This window comes from Varanus komodoensis, unplaced genomic scaffold, assembly GCF_004798865.1.
Source record: "Varanus komodoensis strain SLA01 unplaced genomic scaffold, ASM479886v1 scaffold2, whole genome shotgun sequence".
Lineage (NCBI taxonomy): Eukaryota > Metazoa > Chordata > Lepidosauria > Squamata > Varanidae > Varanus > Varanus komodoensis.
Genome location: NW_025335568.1, coordinates 44,279,410 through 44,296,845, shown reverse-complemented (window position 1 = coordinate 44,296,845; position 17,436 = coordinate 44,279,410). Strand labels below are relative to the sequence as shown.

General features: G+C 50.5%; 1 protein-coding gene across 1 annotated transcript; it reads right to left on the bottom strand.

Moving 5' to 3' along the window:
• Positions 1-9,822: 9,822 nt before the first annotated feature.
• Positions 9,823-12,401, bottom strand: SP8 (Sp8 transcription factor). The gene is made up of 2 exons (XM_044429146.1): positions 12,381-12,401; positions 9,823-11,265 (listed from the first exon to the last, which is right to left on the bottom strand). Exons 1-2 carry the CDS (start codon positions 12,399-12,401, stop codon positions 9,823-9,825), a joined length of 1,464 nt encoding a protein of 487 aa, XP_044285081.1.
• Positions 12,402-17,436: the final 5,035 nt, after the last annotated feature.

Sequence of the window (17,436 nt, the reverse complement as noted above, 5' to 3'; positions counted from 1 at the left end):
TCTTCTTCCTTTGCTTTCACCACCAGGCTAAGAGTTCTACCGGACCCCAGAGGAGCACACTATGCTGCAGTTTTGTTGATGTTCAGTCACAAAGTCATGCCCGACTCTTGGCGACCCCACGGACAACATTCCTCCAGGCTCTCCTGTCCTCCACCATTCCCCGGAGTCCACCCAAGCCCACGCCCACCTCTCCAGTGACTCCATCTAGCCACCTCATCCTCTGCCATCCCCTTCTTCTTTTGCCATCTATTGTTCCCAGCATCAGGCTCTTCTCCAGGGAGTCCTTCCTTCTCATTAGGTGGCCAAAGTGTTTGAGCTTCAGTTTGGTCTTAATCTCTGTAGTTCACTAAACTTAATCTCCACCCTGCGGGGATGGAAGGGAAGGCCTTCAGGCAGCAAACTAAAATATGCCAGGCCGGGGGTGGAGGATGGGGGTTGGTTCTCTTCTGGGTGAATGTTTCTTCTGTTTCCCAGCCTTCCCTAAGGGTGAGCAGGCAGCCCTCATTTTCTACAGTAGGGCTGGAAATGCCCAAAAGCTCCCATTCCTTTTCAATAACAAATCCTAGTCTGGCCTACACATTTTTTTTTTCCAAAATGCAGCAAAAACATAGCCTGGCCAAAGAACGTAAGCGCCCCTTCATTTGTCCCTTATTCCAGACAATCATGTTAACTGGAGTGTGATGAAGATACAGATCCCACCTTTACTGTGGGGAAGATGCTGAATCCCAAATTGATGGGGCTCCGAATCCCTTGTAGCTTTTATTCTGAGCTTCATGAGAGCTGTTCATGGGCCTGAACCCCGTCTCTAAAGTAGGTTCACCAGCATGGAACACCTTGGAAGCTCAATGGATAAGGGGCCCACCAACACCAGGCTCCTTCAGCAGCATGGACAGGAGCACTCCAGATTGTCCCACTCTATTCCTCCCCCATTCTCTTCCTCAAATAGACACATACATTTGGGATTATTAATTTAAAATAAGTAATGGACTGGCTAGATTCTGACTTACTAATACTTAGAACAGGCCCATTGAAATCAGTGGGATTTGAGTCCATCAAATTTAAGTTCAATTGATTTAATGAGTGTTTTCTCTGATGGACTTCCCCAAAGTTTGGCTCTGACCCCATACAATTACAGGAGCACCTGGACCTCACCTTATCAGCTTCCTGAGGTTCCACATCTTTACTCAGAAGTAAGCCCTGGTAAGCCAGGTAAGGTTTATACCGAAGTGATCATTTTTACCATGGTAGAATACAAATACAAACTGCCAGCATCACAGAATTTTATGACATTGTAAAAACTACCACATGTATTATGGAATATCTTTTCATAGACTACAGTCCAGTTCATTACATGCACTGAATGTTATCCATAGGTTGATTATAAGCATGTTTTTCTGTGAGTGTTAGCAGTGAAATCAGAGAATGAAATGCAAGAAATACAGGTAGTAGTGATTATATTAAAATTTAGAAGTACACATAAAAGAAGATTGCAAGCTTATGTATGTTTAGACAGACATAAATCCTACAACTGGGTCCTGCAATTGGATGAAGACATGCAGGAAGTTGTAGGATTTATTTCTGTCTAAACATGCCTAGGACTGTTCCCCAAACAATCATACACAATGTAATGTTTATAGACACCAGGAGGGGAGAAAGTGCATTTAAATTTTAATGTGCTTATTAAGGGGGGTTGGGGGTTGCATATCATTTCCCTCTGACTTCACTGCTTACTTTTAAAAAAGCTCCACACCTACATACTTGTGTAGGTAGTACTAATTTAGGATAACGGTGCATGCCTTTGATGCAGTGGGCTATAATTCTTGAAAGCGCCAGTCAGCTTGTTTTGCTGTTCAGCTTTAAGGTGTCACAGGACTAACTTTGACCCTACTAATATCACGAAGAGAAGCCCAAATATTGCTCACCAAGCTGTGCCCTTTATGGGTCTATATCCTATCAAAGTATTATCTGGCCACGATTTTTGGTTTTGTGGCGTTTACTGCGACAGGTTCTTTGGACGTCGCCGGCAGGTGCGGCTGTTGAGCCGCCAGGTGGCGCTGTTTCCCTACAGGCAGGCAGGCAACAGCGGCTGCTTACCGAACGTGAAGAAGTCTGTTGCTTGGCCATGAGCACAGTCCGGCGGTTCGGAAGAAACGGGGGGATCGACGGTACTGCTGTTGCAGCTGCAGCTCGGCTTCCTCCGTCTTATTCCTCGAAATGCCTGCCGGCCGCGGAGCTGGTAGCAATCGGCTCCCTCCTTGCAAAGGGCTCCTTTGCGTAAAGCGGGCTGGGACACCACCCAGAGTTGCAGCTGGTCTCAGACGGGGTTGCGTTCAGACGGCAGGAGATTCCAGGCCTTGGGGTGCGTCCCGGGTTTAGGGCTCAGCACTGGGCGGGTTTCGCCAGAAAAAAGTCCTGCGATTCCCAGTATGCCCCAGCCAGTCATACCTAGGGCTGTAGGGCTTTTCTCATTGGAAGCCCGCAGAGCATTGCCCCTTAGCTGCCCTGGCAAGCCTCCTTTTGAGCGATACGTTCTCGCAGAAGCGGTTGCTTTGGCGGCCAGAGCACAACCACGCACCTTCTGGAGGCTCTTCCCCAGAGAAACACCTCCAAGCCATGCAGGCCTCCCTTCCACCCTCCTTCTCTGAAGTATTCTCTCAAAGCAGCTCTGCCGAGTCACCACCACCATCATGATCTGAACAGTGTGGCATCAGACCCTCTCTGGGCGTCCCAGCCATCTCTGGGGCGAAGCTGGTGGCAGCCCTGGAGGCTCGGGGCATTCCTTAGAATGGAAGCAAGACGCCAATGGCCAGCATTACAACAGTTTTCCCCAACTTGGCATCTTCTGACTGCAGCTCCCATCATCCACGGTCAGGCTGGCCAATAGCAGTTGCAGTCCAAGACAACTGGAGGGCACCAGGTTGGAGGAGGCCCTTTTAGGTCAGTTCAGCTAACTGTACTGTAATCTAGTTCAGCTAACAGACAGCGGCTGATTTTTAATTTGGAACATATTTTTCCTGGCAGGTTGCAAATACTTGTGCTCAGAAGTAAAGTCCCATGGAGTTCAAGAACCCCCTGATTAAGGATGATCAGGATAGCAGCCCTGTTTGGAAGGAAATTCCAACCATTTCTAAGTGCTTTGCAGCCCCTTTTAATGCAACACTGTCTCAAGAGAGATTCAGCCTGCATGACCAACTTGATAGCCAACCTTTCACTGAACTCAACTGAACTAGCACCTTGCGCTCCCCAGTAATTAATCCAGAAGAACTGCTATCACCCATTCAGTATTCATAACCACGGTTCTGACCTGGAATCCCTATTTTACTTCTAAAGCAAAAATATAAGAGCAACATAGCCTACAGGTACCACAGGTTTCAAAGACGTCAAGCCGTAACTATGAAACAAACTCCTATGTCTCCTTCTAGGCTAAACGATTTATTAGGGCTGTAAGCTTTCATGAACCAGACCTATACAGGAGGACTTCTTTACTTGCAAAAGGAAGCCTGCAATCCTACACAGTCATGGATACAATGGGACCCATCATAAATCCCACTGAACTTAAAGGTTTCAGGGGAGCAAGCGAGGAAAGTCCTAGACAGAGATGAGGCTTAGCTGAACAGCTGTGGATCATGGAGAGGCAGTTCCACCGCATGCACTAAAGCCAAGGAAATGTTCATATTCCAGATCTGTATAGACCACGCCAATATACGCACGTGCTCCCTACCACCTCCCCTGGACCTTATTTTCTAGGATGGTAACTGTAAGTCCCGAAACTCTCCCCTAACACCTGAAGGACAAATGAACCCTCAGGCCAGAATCAAAGTACTATCACATTTTGGTGCCATGCTTTCTCCAAGTAGCTCAGGGCATTGTTTCTCTCCACACCCCTCTCAGTTGTAGCCATGCAACAACCCTTCCAAGTGGGCCAGGGTAAGCAATAAGAGTAGCTCAAGGCCCATGACTGGGCTTTGTGGTGGCGCAGGGGTCTGAAGCCACTCATCCTCCAACCCTGCAACTTTTATATCATGCTGAAGGGGTCAGGGGAGCGGACTGAGCAAGATCGACCGATTCAAAGCAACTGTCAAGTGGCTAGTTCCCAAGCAAGTTGTGCCCCACCGATCTGGGGACTGAAAAGAAAGGTTGGGAAGGCTGAGGAAGGAGGCAAGGGTTGCTTTTTGAAACCCAGAAGCTTGCCCCTTTTTCCAAGAGGTTTGCACACCTCCCTGCCCAGAGGCACTGAATCTTAGCAGCCTGCAGATCCATGACTTCTTTGCCTTTATCGCTTCCTTTTCCCAGAAACATTGCAGAAATCAGCCAAGAGGCACGTACATTTGAGTCCCAGGGGGCTGTTCTGCTGCTGCTATTCTTTCCTCTAGATCCACAGTGCCTGAATGGTTCTGCAGTTCTGTGACTGGGTTTAATCCATGACCACAGAATTTATCCAACAGCAAAAAACAGGAGATAGACTCATCAGGTCATGCAGATTTGGAAGTGGAGCCAGATTGAGTCAGAGAAGACCCCCTGAAATGAAACTAGGGCTTCAGCTAGTCATGATGAAGTTCCATTGATTGCAATGGGCCCATCTCTGACTACAACTTGATCCAGGAACTTTCCCTTTTCTTCCTTCTGTCTGACCAGCAAGCAAAACTGGAAAAGGGGGTTGTGTCTGTTTGCATGTGGATGCTCCACAACTGCCAAAACGGAATACCAGAATTTGCTCTATGATTTTGAATACATTTATTTGCAGCAGTGCCCAACTAGAGGTACTTTCAGAGTGGCAAGCTCAACACACTTTGACTTTCACGGGAAACTAGAGAATACTTCCAAGGAAAGACATTTGGGGGCAGTTAAAAGTGCATTTCTACTTAGTTTGGTCAACTGGGGGAACCAAGAGGTTCCCTGGCATTTCAACTTAAGGGTGGGGGAGAGCAAAGTGAGTGGCCTTCTTGGGCCTGGCCTTGACAAGGCATAAACGCAGAATATACCTGCAAATGCAATTCTTCCAGAACCCAGAGAAGCCACAGCAGAGCAGAGCAAGTACATTCAAGCCCTGTTGGTCACTGTCTGGGGATAGTCCCCTGCCAGCAGATGGTTCCTGGCCCATTTTTCCTTTTACCACAGCCCAAAGTACATCCGTCTTGGTTAGTCTGGCTCGCACTAGAACTTCCTAAGCCCTGAAGCTTACTGGAGGTCCAAATGATCCTAAATTACTAAAATCAAGAGAGAGTTGTCCAGGTTCTTTCCTATTCACACACACTGACTTAAACTGGATGCACAATACAACTTTATAGAAGAGCAATCTAAAAGGGGCCAAAGAGCAAACGGGAGGTGCATCACTTGAAGGCCTTTAGAGGGTTAATAGAGGCCAGATTGACCCCAAGGTCACTCTCAGTCCTGAGTTGGGTGTGGTTTGGGTTAGGGCTAGGAGACTCAAACAAACTGGATTTGTTCTCCTTTGCATCGATCTAACCTTCACAATTCTGACTTAGCAGTAGTTATATCAATAAACACACCACAGCCAAAACAAAGCCACACTTTTAGTTGTGGGGTGGGGGGTCCACCCCACTCAATGCCTCCTGTTGAAGAGCTAAGAAACCATCACAGAAACCATGAACAACTCTAACCAAAACCTGCTCCGATTGCAAGGCTTAGTTTGCAAGGTTTGTGGTTATTTCACTTTGCTCGAAAAAAGCAAAAGTGCAACTGGAACGTTCTCACTTTCACGGCAATCTGCATTATGAAACCAAGGCCATGCAGGTTTCCATTTTACCAGGCAGAGCAGGGAAGCGGGGAGGAGAATACCAAAGTGTTGCTTGCAGTCCCTGAGCATGTTACTTCCAGGTGCCGGTGGAGAAACCTGCACAGGAACAAAATACTAGCACAAAGGGTGACCTTTCACAAGCAAATGGTTCCTCCTGTTGCAACCTCTCAGTTCAGCTAAGCCCGCAGCTTCAGCTCTTCCACCGCACTCTCCTTCTTTTTCTATTCTTTAATACAAAAATACAGCAATTCCTTCTTGAGTACACAGTTTTGAAAGGGAGGCCAGAAGGGTGACAGGAAAGATTCCCTTGCCAAAGCAAAGCCATCCAGATTTTCAGGTTGTACTATTGGAGAAAAAGCACACAGAAAACTGAGAGCACCAGCGCTCATCCTACCTTAAAGCGTTGGTGCTATTCTTCAACTTCTCCTTCCATTAGGCAAGAGACTAGTCCTCACCCTAAACACATCGATTTGGAAACCAAGCCTGCACAGTTCCTGGGAAGTGAAACCGCAACTCATGGACTTCTTTCCAAGTAAACGGCTTAGGATCAGGGTGTCAATGCCAAATCATTTCTTTTTCAAGGGGGCAAGGACCGCAGGCTGCCAGGACCGCTCTCTAACAAACATAGACCAAGCATAGACATGGCTAAGAAAGGGAGAGATCAACAGTTAGTTTTCCTTCTGGACTTAAGAAGGAGCCTCCTACTGCCAGAAGAGTTAATTGTTCACTGTCAAAATCTTTCAGGAACCTCTCTGACACTCAGATCCTAAGCTTCTTTACAGGGAAAGTGGGATCTCCTGGATTCACTGGGACTTGCTCCCTCCCTCCTACCGGGATGATCACCGTATAAAATCTCTTTTATGGAACTACAACCACCTTGCAGATTTTGTTTTGTTGAGAGCGACAGAAAGAAACATCCTTTCAACTCTCTTCTTGCTTGCATTAAACACAGCCTTATTCAGCCTCCTTAAAAAAGAATAAATGTAGATATGCACGCACATACAGCCAGCTCACTCATGAGTCTTCATCATGTTTTCCAAAGTGCACAGGAGTTACTGAATCTGATCTGCTGAGGAGTTGTAGCAGTTAATGCCAGCTCTCTCGCTGCATTTCACAAAGGAGAGCATTCTTAAAGTACGCTTTAAAGGCAAAAGTGCTGATGCTCCCAGTCTGCAGCATGATTCCCTGCATGCGCTCCTTTCCCCCCCCCTTCCTCGGCACACCTTCATCCACAGAAATGGTTCTGCTTCTGACTAAACGGTCATACTTCGAAGTAAATCTAGTTGTTTACCAGCCAGGGCGCTTCTCTCCTGAAAACATGCCTGATTATGGCTGTCAATGAGACCTCTATGGAACGGTTGTCCAGCAAGGATGGGGGGTGTATACGTTTTCAACAGGAGCACTGGCCGAGGGAAAGGAATGCAAAGGTGCATTTAACGATGTCACCTTTTTATCCTGTGAAAGAAATTAACTAACCTAAGAACAAATCTTTTATCTGGCATTTATTAATTCCATTTAAAATCTTACAGATAAAAATCAATTACATTTCATGCATTTAAAATGCAAATTTAAAGTGTTCCAGCGAAAGGCTTTTTTTTCTTTTTTTCATTTCAATGTGAAATATCCAAACTTATTTCAACATTACAATGAGACTATTTGTTTGCAGGCTTAGCAAACTCTTAATGTAGCATCAGGACTGCTTTAGTAACATTCACCATTTTTAAATTTTTATTTTCAGGAAATACACATAGGCCATCATTAGTCAGTTTCACTTGGACAATTTATTTAATACATGGGGTCTGGGTGTGCCCACTCTTTTGAAATATAGGAGAACTCTCACTTAAACTATATCTGAACTGCCAGCAAATGCAAATAAGAACATGCTCCATTAAATTAAATGTCATTCAACATTTATCAAATATTGTTTGCTTAATTACAATCTTATGCCTATCTAAATTAATATTCAAGCAAAAACTATATCCTGAAGTGCAATTTGCTGTACACTTCAAAGAACAAGTTAAAAATGCAGTTAATTAGGACTGCAACAATAATGCTTTAATATTTTTTGTGACCAAAAAGAAAAAGGAAAAAAGAAGGGAAAAAAGCTCAAGTGTACTTCAATATATTTTCAAATATTTACTGGAAGTAATATACAAGAAAAATACTATACAAAATCGTCTCCTGGACAACTGCATCTCACACCGATACACTGGTGGAGTTATACTTAATTGTTAGGTACTTTACAACGATTTCCGTTGTACAAACCGGTTGGTTCATACGTATTTTACAAATATTTGTCTCTATTTTCTCCCTCTTTTTTTGGCATTCAAACTACAGACTAGCTGAAAAGCAAGGGCACTTCCTTACTTCTTTTAATACCAGAAAAATAATGCTACAAATAATGACCATTTTGATCCTAGGTGGCTTCCAACGTACTGCATAAATATTGATGCTGGAACTCTGAAAGTGAACTGAGGTGCTGGTATTATTTTATTTATTTTTTTAATGTGGGGAAAATGTAAGAAAATGAATTCACTCAAATTTGAGTTATTTTCCTCAGACTTTTAAGAGAAAATATCTAAGCAGTTCTGAGGTCAAACACACTTAGAATTGGGGCAGTGTCCAGTTACAATTAAACACTTGCAAGGGTCCTATTGATTTCAGTAGCAAGCAGAGAAGCATGAGCTTTGCATTACTTTGCATTACTACTGAAATCAATGAGATGCTTTGACTGGACGGTGCTCAAAGGCTTCCAAGAACAAGTTTAAGCAAGTGTGTGAGTGCCAGTGTGAGGCTTGCTAGCGTAATCACACTTCCTCCGAGAAGCATATTTAAGACTAAACTTGCAGTATGATTTAGACTGTGATCAATTAAGGCCAAACACTTGGATTTACAGCCCAATCCATAATTCACTTAAATTAGTAAGATGTACACAAGTATATTCCAACTGGGTGGGAGAACTCCAGTCCAGCTCCATGCATGTTTATGCGGAAGTAAATTCCACCGGGCTTAGCATGCCTTCTTCCTAGACAAACCTCCATACAGATTGCAACTGAAGGCGATTTACACAGAAACATACTTTACACAGAAGCAAATCACATTGTGTTCAATGGAGCTTAAGTGGTTAGATTTACTTAAACTTGCTTCTTGGGATTGAGAGATAAGGCTGAGATCCTGAACAGTTAAAAAGAGACTTGGACAAGAGTTCTAATGAGATCAGAGCCAACAATTTTGGAATTTTTATTTGGCTGTAAAGTTAGATTGGCTTCAAAGAGAATGACACTTCAAACATTATTCCCTGGATTTCACCCCTTAGAATGTAAACCCCAGACCTCAAGTTAGGATCACAAGCTAAATCGCCTAAGCACGGTTCACTTGGAAGTGCTGTGAAGCATGCCCAGTTTATGCCTAGCGGAATACATTGGCAACCGTGATTCGAGAATGGAGAATTTAGTGACCACACGTACACACGCACACAGTCAATCAGGCATCACCCTTTTTACTCCAGAGTCATCCCACCAACTTCAGCGGCAGTATTCTAGAGGGAGCGGATTGAGGACTGCAGTGTCAAAGCATAGTTGAACAGAAGTTTAATATGCAGCGTTCCTTTGAAACAAACTCACGAAAAAGTTTCCCATTATATGTTATTCAAAGTGCTTTCAGCAGGAGATGCTGGGTGGGTAGCCCCCAAAAGAGACTCCAGTCCTCTCGCGCGCTGCTCGCCTTCCCTCCGCGGTCTGCCCAGCTCTGGGCACCCCCGGCCGCCCCTCGCCCGGCCCCGGCGCAGGCCGGAGCGCGCAGCCCCTTCCCGCGCGTGGAAGTCCGCGGGGCGCGTGGGGGGCGGCCGCGTCCGGCCGAGGCTTCCTGCAGCGGCGGATCTGCTCTGCTCTGCTCTGCTCTCCTCGCCCGCGGGCGCGCGGGTCGGGCTGGCCGGGCGCCCCGCGGTACTTACATGTCCAGAGCCCTTCGCGAGAGCCGCTCTCGAGGCGGGAGGCTCGACGCCGAGGCCGGGCCGGGCCGGGGGGCCCCGCGCGGAGGGGCCGGGGGCCCGCCGCCCGCGCCGCTCACTCCAGGCCGTTCCGGTGCCCGGGCTCGGGCGGCGGCAGCAGCTCCGGCGAGTGGCAGGGCGGGCTGCCGGGCGCGCTGTGCTCGCTGTCGGAGTCGCTGCCCTTCTTGCCGCCGCCCGCGCCGCCGCCCGCGCCGCCCGGGCCGCCGCCGCCGCCGCCGCTGTGGGTCTTGACGTGCTTGCTGAGGTGGTCGCTGCGCATGAAGCGCTTGTTGCAGACGGGGCAGGCGAAGCGCTTCTCGCCCGTGTGCGTGCGCAGGTGGCGCTGCAGCTCGTCCGAGCGCGTGAAGCGCTTGCCGCAGAAGAGCCAGTTGCACACGAAGGGCCGCTCGCCCGTGTGCCAGCGCAGGTGCGCCTTCAGGTGCGACGTCTTGCCGTACACCTTGCCGCAGCCCGGGATGTGGCAGCTGTGCAGCCCCTTGCGCCGCAGGCTGGCGCCCGCCGGCCCCAGCCGCTCGGCCTCCTGGCAGTTGGGGCAGTCGCAGGTGGCGCGGCCCGAGTAGCGGCGCGCCGACGAGCGCGGCGAGCCGCCCAGCGGCGCCGCCGGCCCGGCGCCCAGCATGGAGCCGCCCGCGCCCGCCGTCAGGGGCGAGGGCGCCGCGTCCGGGTAGGAGCCGGGCAGCACGGGCTTAAATCCGTCCATGAGGTGCTGCCCGGCCGGGCTGAGCAGGTGCGAGGAGGCGGCGCCGCTGCTGAAGGCCGAGTGGCCCGCCAGGCCCGAGTAATCCGAGTTGTAGGCGCCCAGCGGCGAGTGCAGGGAGCCCGCCGGGAGCCCGCTGGCGGCGGCGGCGGCGGCCGCCGGGTGGACGCCGTTGGGGTTCTGCACGTCGAGCCAGCCGGCGCCCACGTCCCACCAGCTGGAGGCGCCCGCGTCGCTCGGGTGCGAGGGCTTGAACCACGACTCGTACGGGTGCGCCATGCCCACGCGCGGGTAGATGCCCTGCAGCCCGTCCACCGACGCGTGCACCTTGGAGATGAAGACGGGCTGGTGCGCCGCGGCCTCCTGCGCGCCGCCGCCGCCGCCGCCGCCGCCGCCCCCGCCGCCCGACGGCCCGGGCGCCTGGAACACCGAGTAGTCGTTGGCGAAGGGCGAGCCGGCGGCCGCGCCGCTCGACGTGAGCGAAAAGGCGCTGGAGCCCGGCGAGCCGCCGCAGCTGAAGGAGTCGGACACCAGGGCGGCCGCCGCCGCCGCTGCCGCCGCCGCCGCGGCCGCGTGAGCCGAGGAGCCGTTGCGCGCCGAGGCCGAGACCCCGACGCCGGCCAGGCTGGAGCCCACGACGTTGCAGCTGCCGGCCGACGAGGACCGTTTCCACGGGTGGAAGCCTTTGCCGAAGGACGACGCGCTGTCCGACAGGGCCGAGGGCGACGGGCTGGGGCTGCCGATCTTGTTGCAGGTGGCGGCGAGCATGGCCAGAGGAGTGGAGCCCAAACGCGGTTCTTCCTGCAGCGAGAGGGGAGAAAGGCCGGGAAAGCGCCTGTCAGCCTCGCCAGGAAAGGATCCCGCGCTGACGGCGACGCCGATTTGCCCGGGCGGGCTGGCTGGCTGGCTGACGAGCCTCGCCCGCGGAGGGGGAAAGGTGGGCTACGCGCAACCGTCCTCGGCACCAGCTGCTACCGATGGGCTTCTTTACACCTCCTCTTGGCTCCCTGGAGGACATTTAGCCACTGGGCTCCTGCTCAAAATCTCCGGGGAGATTCCCTTTAAATAATAACGTCGATTTCTCGAACTGAAAATGAGTCGCAGCCCAGAGACAAGCCTGGAACCTTTGAGCTCAAACTAATTCCGACTGGAGGCACTGAGAGCCCTACAACGGGGGTGGGGGATGCTTGGGCCACCAGGCAGGCTCCGTCCAGAGGCGCTGCCTTCCCACTGTCCATTCTCGCCCCCCCCCGCCCGCCCCCATCACCCCCGGAAACAGGACTGTTGCTTTAGCCAACACAAAACTCACCCCGACGTAGAATGTATCACATCTCCCGACTGAACTTTTTAAAGCGAGGATTTCCATCCCAGGCTTCCCTTTTCCCCTTCCCCGCCCCAAGAAAAACCTTTTGGTATTCACACATCAAGGAAACCGACAGTGAGAAATGTTCAACATACCTGCAGGAAATGACGGACTTGGAGAAATGGTAAAAGGAGGGGGAAATGAACCACAACAAGCTGTCGCGAATTTTTGAAAAAAGCAAAATCTCGCAAGTAAAGAGAAAACCGAGGGAGGCAAGCTGCCTTTTGCCCTTCGAGCAGATAACAGAGAGGCCACTTCTCCGGGGATGCAGGAATCTCTCAGCCCAAGCTCTGGAGGTTATTAAGGGCTAATGCCCTTAAAACCTTTTTCCTGCACACTGACAAAAAAAAGTGACTGCCCCCTTCCCCCCTCCCCTTCTCTTTCTTTTCTCTCGAACTCACTTGGACTTAAGAGAGAAAGGCTAAACTAAAAGCCTCAACAGGGAGACTGATAGCCCCCGGTCAAGAGAGGGGCTGCTTTAACCCTTCTCGAATCGCCAATAAAAAGGTCCCAATTAAAACAGCAAGAGGGGGGGAAAGCCCCTCAGACTCACCCCTAGAAGTGAAGTTGCCATCCCACAAAGTGCCCTCCTCTCAGAGGATCTTTTTTATATTGATAAATCAGAGGCAGTGTTTTTTTTAGAGGTGTGCAATACAATGATCAGTTCCGCCCATTCCACCACAATTGTAGCTCCTTCTCGGGCTTTGAAGTGCCGCTGAGCCCGCGCCAGCCAATCTACGGCTCCGTCGACCGCTCCAAGACGTTGCTGCGTGAGGTCATCAGCCCCGCCGAGCGCCCGCCGCCGCCGCCGCCGCCGCCGCGCTCAGGAGAGCCGGGCGCGCAGCCCGCCGAGAGCGCAGGCGAGCCGCGGCAGGCAGGCAGGCAGGCAGGCAGGCAGGCAGGCAGGCAGGCAGGCAGGCATCGCCGCGGCGGGCGCGCCTCTGCCGCCTCGCCTCGCCTCGCCTCCCCCCGCCGCCGCCGCCGCCGCCGCTGCTGCTCGGGCGGCGCTCGGGGGAGCATATGAACCCCCCGGCCGCTGCCTCCCCGCCCCTCGCCCCGCGCCCCGCGCCCCGGCCCTTTTCGCCCTCGGAAAGGATACATAAATCTGACAGCGCGCGCGCGCGCGCCGCCGTGTCCCAGGAGTTGGGGAGCGAGTTCCAAGGTGGAGGGCTTTCGAGGGCGCCCCCCTCCCCTCCCCTCCCCTCCCCTCCCCGTGCGCGCGCACACGCACACGCACACACGCGCGCACACACTCCGGATGAGTCTTTGGTAGAATCGGGAAAAGACGCTTTTGGAGGAGGAGGAGGAGGAAGGCTCCTCGCCAAAAGAACCCTCTCGTGTAGGGCGAAGAAAGCACAATTCTTCGGAGTCTCCCATATCCGCGCACTTTGGCTATTTTTCTCTTTCGCCGGATGTGTGCAATAGAGCTGAACTTCAGCTTATTAGGACTTCCTTTAATCGTTATTTTATGTTTTCTGCTTGGGACCGTGCATATTTATTCAGACTGGGGTTTGGTGCTAACTTTTCTTCTCCCTTTAGTTGCAAATTTAAATTGATAAATAGTGTTGCAGGTAACGTCAGTAATGTTCGGGCAGCTGTGTTATTCTCAGGAAATGGCTCCTTTAATAAAGTGTGTGTATGTGTGCGCGCGCTTATGTGTAACCATTGTTAATTTAAGCAGAAAGAAAAGAACTGCATTTGCACACCACTGTAGCTCTGTCCCAATATAGATTTCAAGGTGGAGCACATTAAATCCAGTACTAGCAGAGAGGATTGGGTTGTTTTGGCTAACTAGAGTATGTTTGGCTCAGACTTTCCTGCCTCTTCCAAACTGCTGAAGAAAATCAGGTGCATAGAAATGTCCGGAAATGTCCAAGATCACAAATCTTGGCGTGAGCGCTACTTTTAAGAAAGAGGAGAAAGGGGGACCCCTTTACATCCTATGGTTATTGACTGTACATCATATCTATTGATTAAGGGATAGTGTGCATTATCATACTTCGAAGTAAAGAGAAGTAAATTAATGAACTGCTTTCTTTCTCTGAAGGCTGATGGTTACCATAAATGTCGTGTTTCTCTCTGCGAGCTGCTCTGAATGATTTTAGCCTGTTGAGAAGGCGTGGCAGGCCAGCCCAGAAGGAGGAAGGGGTGGGGGAAGGAGGGAACTCCGTTTAACAAATAAAAAAGAATTAACTTCATTGCTTTGGTCTCCTTCTGTAATGATATTCATTTTAAAGACCTAATACACACTTGTTTAAATTTCGGATTTAAACAGAGTCAATACTATCCTTGACCCCCCCAAACAGAGAGACAAAAGAGGTGAGGGGGGTTGCATGTGAAAGGGAGAGTATTTTTATGGGAGAAGAGCCCCTTAGGTATGAATGAATGGTGATTAGTTTTATCTGTTGCCTTTATCCGCTGCTGCAGAAGTGTAACTATTAAGACATATGGGCAGATTTTCAGATCCGGGAACAGACAAGAAAGGTCTTTCCCATGAACAAAGAGCTTACAAGTATCTAGCATAAAATGGTGGTTTTGTGCTGCCTTCTCTCAACAGCAGCAACAGCAATTGCAGAGATAAAATTCATTAGGAAGAAAAGAGGCCAAACCTCCTTTCTTGTCTTTTTCAGGCTTTCTGCACACGTTCTTCTGTTCAAACTGCAACATATTAGATGACTTTAAACCTGTCGTTTACACAGGCCTGCCAGTCTCTTTCTTGTCTTGTCTTGTCTTGTTCTTTCCTTCCTGTTTATGATCCCAATACCAGGAAGCAGCATAGATCCAAACTGGAACTTGTAAAGGGTTGCTTTGAAAGTGATACACCCACTTGCTGGATTAAGAATAGGAAAAAATGAAGCAAAACAACGCTTCTCCATACTGACTGTTCCTGGTATCCCAGAAAAGTTAGAGGCGGAAAGAGTTTGCTTGAACGTGGGAGTCACGCTTATTCACCCGTGGTCATCATGTAGACCATTAGGCCTTTTCCTCCTCTTCTGTTAGCCCAGAACTTGTAGCTTTATCTACCAACACCCGTTGGCTGCTGCTTTCCAGGGAGTCTTATATCAAGAAAGAAGCATCCAGGTGTCAGGCAGGAAGAGGTGGGAACCTCAGAAAGATATTTTCCCCGCCGAAATTAATTAAAACTCACCACCACCCCTATTATGCACTGGGCGCTAGATAGATGTCGGTGCATTTTCTTGCAAAGCTGTAGTATCCAGGACTCCCGATGAGTGAGGCTGTATTAGCATTCTGTATGCATCTGCAGCATAAATTTCATTTGAATTTCAAATTTAATAAACCAGGAGGTTTTTAATCATCCCTGGTTTTATTTGTTTGATATTAACATGCTTATTGACCGGGTCTGTTGACCAGTTTGATCATTACAGGACAGCAAAAAGTTAATTAAAACGACCACAGCTCCTTAATCATATCATCTGTCTCATCCATGTCGCTCCCTTTATTACAGTCTATGATGGATAGTCTCCCAGATTAATTTCTCTGTTTCTTCGATTTGGACAACAGCTTTGGGGACCTAATTTACATCCTGGGAACAACTTGCGCAGGTCTGCCTAGGCGGGAGCCTCGTGGCTCAGGGAGCCAGAGGGATCCCTCTGCAGGAACCGGGGTCGTTGGGGTGCCCAAATTCTTGCCAAAACAATGGCTCCTAGCGGGGGCCTTGATCAGGAAATAATCCATCTCCGCGGAAGAGGCTGCAGGCAGCGCCCTAGGGCGGGCAAGGAGGGTGCTGGTGGGCGTTTCGACCCGAAACAGGCCACTGGGCCGAACCGGGGCTCGTTAGAGGACGATCCACCCAAGCTGAAGCCTTGTGACCTCTGCTTTTACGACTAATGGTGTCAGCTGGAGTCTGGTCCTACCTGAGACGAAAAAGACCTGAGCATATTTACCTGATGGCAAATCCTACGGCTCTCAGTAAGACCCGTTCCTGTGCAGATAGACCCACGCGTAATTAATGCAGCGTAAATCCGACCCACACCGTGGCATCGCACAGAGTAAAAAAGAAAGAGAGAAAGAAAAACCCTCCAAACAAACCCGCTCTCGTCTGAACTGAGGATCTCATCCTTACCCTTTGAACGTGTGAACGGATAGGGGTGTTTGATAAGCAGTTTTAAGTAAGAGGGGCAGGGTGGTCAAGGCAGCCACCATGAGCGGAAACGTTGTTCTAAAAGTGAAACAAAGATATTCCTAAAGTCACTCCTGCATTGTTGTGGGTTTGGACCTGATGTTATTAATTAAAACCCCGCATTGACAGTATTTAATCCTCCTCCCCCACAACTGTGGCATCAAATACATGGAGGATGACCCGAGCAAGCTAATTTGAGCCCGCGCAGTTTGGGGCTCCAGTTCGCCATGATCCAGAGGCTCAGAAAATAGGGAGGTGCTCAAAACACTTGTGGATTTCGCTGCCCTCTCGCCCGCGGCGCGCGTCCCCCTTCCCTCGCCCCAGCAGAAGCCCTTGTATTTCACCTGGAAGGTGCCTAAGGAGGTGCCAGTGAGTGCCCAGAGGGGTCTCTCAAACCAGCGGCCCGCTCGTGCAAGTCGGGCTGCGGCGTGGAGAGCCTGCGAAGCTCCACCCCAGAAGGAAGACTTTTCCTCTTTATTAACCCTTGTCGGCTATCCTAAAAATAAAAAAATTAACAGATCCCAGCTATCCGAATGCTTTTAAGACCATCGGCTCCACCTGGGAAATGTTAAGCACTTCCTTTAAACATTCCCCACCCAGTCCGTGAGATCAGGAAAGTGTGTACGCGGAGGGGTCACCTTTGGCTGGATCGGGCAGCTCCCCAGCGGACCGCTTTCGGTGGACTCTGGGCTCCCCCCTCGCGCTCCCTTATCTACCAAACTTGTGCCTCACTGCGCACTCGGTCTAACCGATCACTTACGGAAGGAGCAGGCACGCCTCCACGGGATTTATCCTCCGTGAGCGTGTTTATTTTCCGCACACCAAAAGCGGTGCCGATTTTCGCATCCGCCTCTCCAGTGCCAAGATCTCGGATGCCGCGGATAATGCGCCTTCGGTTTATTTAATCCCAGCTAGACGCTGTTCGACCTCTTGGAGAAGCACAAGGGAGGAATGTTGGTGGGCGTGGCTGGGGCAAGAGGGTCACTCGCAGAGGAGGTGATGGCCTTTTAAAATCTGGTTGTACTTAAAAAAAGAGGAAACTTCGGTCCTTTCTTCCTTTCCCCTCTTCTGTCTTTCTTCCTACCTCGTGGGACTGCCTCCCTACTCTGCCTCGTCCCCTCTGCAATAGGTCCAAAGATGGGTTTACTTTATTAGGGCGCTAGCCCTCACCTGCTTCCACCCGCACGCGCTGTGATTTTGCGGGTGAGTTGCTCCTAGAGGGAAATCTGCGAGAAAGAGAGGGAGCAACGCCGAGCCCTGTTACCCGTCCCTCGGAATGCACGTCTGCAAGCGGGCAGGACGGGACACGGGGCGAAGGAAATGGACCGCCGGATCCCCTGGCGAACCACCCGCCTCCTTTAAAACCAACGACGCGCGCCCTTCTTGCCCCAGATGCGACCGATTCCCGGCGCTCGTCTCTCTCTCCCTCCCTCCCTCCGCCCCTCCCCGGCTCTTATATCTCACTTTC